Raw genomic sequence first — 6,000 nt, forward strand, 5'->3', positions numbered from 1 at the left:
ATAAAATTAATACTGTACATTTAGTGTTCTTGTGAAATAGCAAAGCTATGTTACAAATGCCTTATGAAATTGTAAGCTATCTCTCCTTATTTATCACCATACTTGGCTTCCAATGGAGCAATCGAGAGTGGCAATCTTTGTACTTAGAGGCAAGTTGATGATTAACAATACCATAGAAGTGAAGGTTCAGATGCACAATGGGGTGGTAAGGGAGGAACACCAAGGGAATTTTGTAACAATATGTGTTTCCCATACTACTCTTTAAAGTGTAAGTCAGTGTTAGACCAAATTCTCTTTTATAGACTGTAAAAGTACAGAAGTACAGAATAATAGAGTTGAAAGGGACTTTGGAGGTCTACTAGCCCAACCCCTTGCTCAGGCAGGAAAACCTCTACCATTTACAGTGATCCCCCGCTCGTTGCGAGGGTTCCGTTCCAGGAGCCCCCGCAACGAGCGGGTTTTCGCGAAGTAGCGATGCGGAAGTAAAAACACCATCTGCGCATGTGCAGATGGTGTTTTTACTCCCACAGCGCTAGCGAGGAGCCGAAGATTGGGGGCGGCGCGGCTGTTTGCCGCCGGCATGGGGGGCTTCCTAGCAGCCCCCCAAACCCGGGTTGGGGGTCCGGGGGGCGCTGTCTCTCAGCGCTTTCGAGCTGAGTCCGGGAGCGAATTCGCTCCCGGACTCAGCTCGAAAGCGCCGAGAGACAGCGTGGACAGGCCCGTTCCTTGGCGCTGTCTCTCGGCGCTTTCGAGCTGAGTCCCGGAGCGAATTCGCTCCCGGACTCAGCTCGAAAGCGCCGAGAGACAGCGTGGACAGGCCCGTTCCTTGGCGCTGTCTCTCGGCGCTTTCGAGCTGAGTCCCGGAGCGAATTCGCTCCCGGACTCAGCTCGAAAGCGCCGAGAGACAGCGTGGACAGGCCGTTCCTTGGCGCTGTCTCTCGGCGCTTTCGAGCTGAGTCCGGGAGCGAATTCGCTTCAGGACTCAGCTCGAAAGCGGCGAGAATGAACGGCGTGGGCGGGCGAAGGGCGGGCGGCAGCGAGGAGTTTGTGTGGGCGGTGGGGAAACTCCTCGCTGACGCCAGCAAGAGGGGGAAGACCCAGGAAAGCCACCCAACAGCTGTTCTCCCGGTTGCCATCTACGCATGCGTGCCCATAGAAAAAACGCACGCATGCGTAGATGGTATTTTGACTTCCGGGTTGAAAAATCGCGAAGTACCCTGTTCGCAATGGTTGGGGACGCAATAAACGGGGGATCACTGTACATGTACATCAGCCTTGTATTCAAGCTTTTTCCTGTTTTATGGTAATTTTGCACACATGATGCTCTGGATCCTCCAAATTAAATTCATTATAATTTAATACACCACCAGCATTCACAGGGAAGCCTCCTTTAACCATGCACGTATGTAACCCATGACAAAAGAAAAAAGTTACCAGGATTCTGTGTCTTCCTTACTGCTCTTTGAAGAGTTTGAAATTGCAAATTGTCTAAAAATATTTAGCCGAAGCTGTTGGCTAAATCTTACTATAGCATTGCTTGATCCCATATTTGAGAATATTGGAGATAGAAAACACTACTCTATCCTTTTAAAAAGACCTCACTCTAAAGAAATAAAAATGTTTTTAAAAACCCTTCTGTTCTTCCCTGAGCATCATATACCTATTTGCACTTTGTCTGAAGGTGGAAAATGGGATATATTCGGTGGGTGGATGTATATATAATATTCAGAATATAAAATCTTTTATGTACACTGAGAGCATATGCACCAAGATAAAGTGTGATTGTGTGTCCAATCACACTTGGCCAATAAAGAATTCTATTAGACTTAATACTATAGAGATATTCTTTAAGTACTGGTTTAACAAACATGTTCCATATTTGCATGTAAACTTTTAAGAAACTTTGAACAGAATCTCAGTATTTAAGGCAAAATTTCTCAAGGCTTATGGAGATATTTTTTTTAATGATGGTTCTACTTATTTGTATGTTTGGTACTTGATAGCTGGCATGAAACACATTAAAACCCTTTAAAGGGTTCATAGGTTAGATCTGTGGTAATTTAAGGAAAGTTCATTTTTATTGGGTCACCTGGGTTTATAAAGTATCTTCCCCAGACAAGCAAGTTAGTAACACTTTCATCACTTTGATGAGTAAGTGCAGGTAATCCTCAACTTATAACAATTCATTTAGTGATTGTTAAAAGTTACGGCACTGAAAAAAGTGGCTTATGACCATTTTTCACAGTTACAACCTATGTAGCATCCTCACGGTCATGTGATCAAAATTCAGATGCTCGGCAACTGGTTCATACTTATCACCATTGTTGCATCCCAAAGTCACATGTTCACTTTTTGCGACCTTCTGATAATAAAATCAATGGAAAAACCAGATTCACTTATAGCAAGTGGGTGACTAATTTATCATCTGCAGTGATTCATTTAACAACTGTGGCAAGAAAGGTCGTACAATGGAGCAAAACTCACTTAAATGTTTCATTTAACAACAAAAAATTGGGGCTAAATTGTAGTCGTAAATCAAGGACTACCTGTAATACCATTTACTTCTCCAAGATTTAGTATTTAATGTTGCAGCATTTCTACAGCTGACTTCAGATTCTGTGGCTAAAAAAAAAGGAGGCAGCTGACTTTTGCCAATTCTTCATCCTCCTTGTTTGAAGTTTCCAAAATACTGAAAATAGCAAAATCAGCAGTGGGAAGTGGTAATATAAGGAATTTGGTGGCAACAGCAACAATAAACAAAACTTCCTCTGATGAAGAAACTCTCTTGGAACTCAATGGACAGAAAACACCCCTTTGCAAAAAGTACATATGAAATCTATAATTATTACTATTATTATTATTATTATTATTATTATTATTATTATTATTATTTATTAGATTTGTATGCCGCCCCTCTCTGAAGACTCGGGGCGGCTCACAGACTCACAAATCTATGCATTTTTAAACTAAAATTTTAGAATATTTTGGTTGAATTTTGAAGTATGTTTTTGCTTTTTTATAAGGCTCGTATATACTGATTTTATTCTAGATTAGTTTATCAGAAATTGTTTGGATAAACTCTATATGTTAAATGCCCAAAACCTTTACTTCTCATTTTTGACATTAAGCATTAACATTCCTCTTTGGGGAGACAAGTTACATAACAGGTCTTTTGTCTGGATAAACATGTAACGGGTTATAATAATTTAAAACTTATTTTATTGGGGAGGAAATCAGAATATACTTTTTATTATGTTAAAACTAACCACATTAGTATTTGAAATAAATGTTTTGAATGTTTGTACACATACGGCAAAGCAGCACATTATATTTCCAGTAAATTCTGACGTGAGAAAATGCAATATCAAATCATTTCCTTGCCTTTTAGTGTCCAGACAGTATATAGTATCTGGTTCTTGATCCATTTCACAATGGCAAGATAAACTTCTATGTAGTATTTACAAAATGCCTGCTTTTTTTCCTGTTCTGTGGTAATTCCGTTCATAGAATCCATAGGATCCTCCAAATTAAGTTCATCATCATTTAATGCACCACAATCATTCATAGAGAAAACACCCAAATGAAAGGGGAAAACAACACTTTCCTTTTTCTCTCTCTCTCTTTCTCTCTCTCCCTGCTCTTTGAAGGACTTTAACAAATTGCCTAATTTTTTTATCATTTTTTACCAGAAAGTTCCAGATCTGAAAAAAAAATACCCCAAAACTCCAGAGCTGAAACAAGGAAGAGCTCTGCTAGATTTAGCCAAAGTTCCTCCTAGTCGAGCACTTTGTCACGAGTTAGCTATCAGAAGCTTCAACACGTTCATTATGTAACACGGAAGAGGAATTCACAAGATTTTCCCCGCCGTATTAACCCAAGAGTTGGGATTCTTTGTAAAATGGCAAGAGCGCCTAAAGTCACCATACAACAAGACGAATTGGCTGTCCATCACAACACGGAAGACGCCGCCTTTCTACAAGTTGTGTAAACTCTCCAACCAAACTCTCGCTTTGCGTTCAAGCTTCCTGGAACCGCAGCCAACCTTGTTCTCAGCCTTGGCCTTCCGCAGTTATTCGGAGGCCGGCCGGGTGGGTAGGTGGCAAGCGGCACGCTAACGTCTTTTAAATACTGTAATCCCAATTGCAGGCATGAAGGACCGGAGGAAGGACAAGCGTATTAAAATAAAACTTTCCGTCGAGGACCCGCTGCTTCATTCGCGGAAGCTGCGTGGGTGGCTTCCTAACGGAGGTTGTTGGGTTTTTTAGAAGAGAACCGGACGGCCACTTTTGTCTGAAACACTATACAGGGTCTCCTGCTTTGAGCAGGGGGGTTGGACTAGACTATCTCCAAGGTCCCTCCCAGCTCTATTCTATTCTAAATCCATATAAGAAAGGGAGGGAGGGAGGAGAGAGATGGATGGATGGATAGATGGATGGATGGACGGACAGACAGACAGACAGACACCTCATCCCCTCTATGCCAGGATGTCTGCAACCTTGGCCACTTTTAAGACTTGTGGACTTCAACTCCCAGAATTCCTCAGCCAGCTCAGCCAGCTTGGCTGAGGAACTCTGCTGAGGGAACTCTGGGAATTGAAGTCCACAGGTTCTTAAAGCTGCCAAGGTTGGAGACGCAGTACCGCGCTCTTTCGACTGCACCCCCCTCCCCCCACCGGCCCACTCGCTCGCCGACGAGACCAGCAGAGGTGCCGATGAGTCAGCGCGGCGCAACGTGACTGTTACATCACGACAGGAGGGCGGGGCTAAGGCTGAAGCCAGAGAGTCCAGCCTTAGTTTGGCTGAGGGGAGGGGGGAAGAGTGGGGGCGCCTCCTCCGCTTAGTGCGACCCAGTCGGAGTCCAATTCAGAGAAGTACTGTACTGTATATTCTCTTCTAAACCGTCTTCTCTTCCCCCCACCCCCCAACTCCCGCTCTTTTGCAATGCTCCGCTGGAGGAAATGCCCGCCTCTCCTTTGCCGCTATGGAGTCCCCTGCCCCGCGGGGGGAGCTAGGTCTCACCTGCGGCATCTCGATTTCCATGGTGGAACCGGCGCCGGCCACGGCAGCCAGCGGTCGCAGCACGCCGTCTTTCAAACTCGCCCCCTCGTTCCCAGACGACTGTGGGGCGCGGCGAGGAAGGCTCCGGATCGTCGTCGGCCGCCGCCCACTTAACTTTCCTGCACCCAGACAGCCGCTTTCTCGGCCCCTCTGTTCTTCCTACGTCCCAGACTGCCGGGAAACAGCCGGCTGCCCCGCCCCGCTCCTCCAGAGCCACTGGCTGGCCTCGAGAGGTGGGAAGGCAAGCTTAGGAAGGAGCCCCTCCTCCTTGGCTGAGCCCGGATCGCCGGCGCTGGCTGGCGGGTGCAAGAGAAGCCTCGTCGATTTATCTCTGTCTCGCCCGTTGAAGGGTTACTTGGATGGCAGCCGGAACCCCTCGGGTCCTTGTGACTATCCTGAACACACACACACACCGAAAGGGCGAGAGGAATCGGCAGGAGCTAATCTAGATTTCAAGGAACTATTATTATTATTAATAATAACAATAATAATAATTAGATTTGTATGCCGCCCCTCTCCGTAGACTCCGTAGGAACTGCTTGGAAAGTGTGATGGGAGTGGGATTGAAACAGTACAAGCAGAGGAGTATCCAACCTTGGCAACTTTAAGCCTAGTGGACTTCAACTCCCAGTACAGCCAGCAAAGCTGGCTGGGGAATTCTGGGAGTTGAAGTCCTCCCGGAAAGCTCACTGGGGAATTCTGGGAGTTGAAGTCCGCCAGGCTTAAAAATGCCAAGGTTAAAGAGCCCTGATCCAGAAGGTACAGGTACAAGTCTGTGGTTATGCTTTACCTGATTCCTCTCTTAAACGGGCAGAAGGGCAACATTATTATTATTATTATTATTATTATTATTATTATTATTATTATTATTATTATTAATCTCTGGCCACCAGTGAAGAAGGCAGCTGGGTCTTGGCCAGCCCCAGGACCACTGAGGTGAATA

At 45.2% G+C, this 6,000-nt stretch overlaps 1 protein-coding gene across 1 annotated transcript in view; it reads right to left on the bottom strand.

Moving 5' to 3' along the window:
* Nucleotides 1–5,479, bottom strand: part of NFE2L2 (NFE2 like bZIP transcription factor 2) — a 29,298-nt gene extending 23,819 nt beyond the window's left edge. Inside the window, exon 1 of the mRNA XM_070731820.1 lies at nucleotides 5,019–5,479. Coding sequence (XP_070587921.1) covers nucleotides 5,019–5,039 — 21 coding nt within the window. The 5' untranslated portion in view covers nucleotides 5,040–5,479. The remainder of the gene's footprint in view (nucleotides 1–5,018) is intronic.
* Nucleotides 5,480–6,000: the final 521 nt, after the last annotated feature.

This window comes from Erythrolamprus reginae, chromosome 1 (assembly GCF_031021105.1).
Source record: "Erythrolamprus reginae isolate rEryReg1 chromosome 1, rEryReg1.hap1, whole genome shotgun sequence".
In the NCBI taxonomy this organism is placed as follows: domain Eukaryota; kingdom Metazoa; phylum Chordata; class Lepidosauria; order Squamata; family Dipsadidae; genus Erythrolamprus; species Erythrolamprus reginae.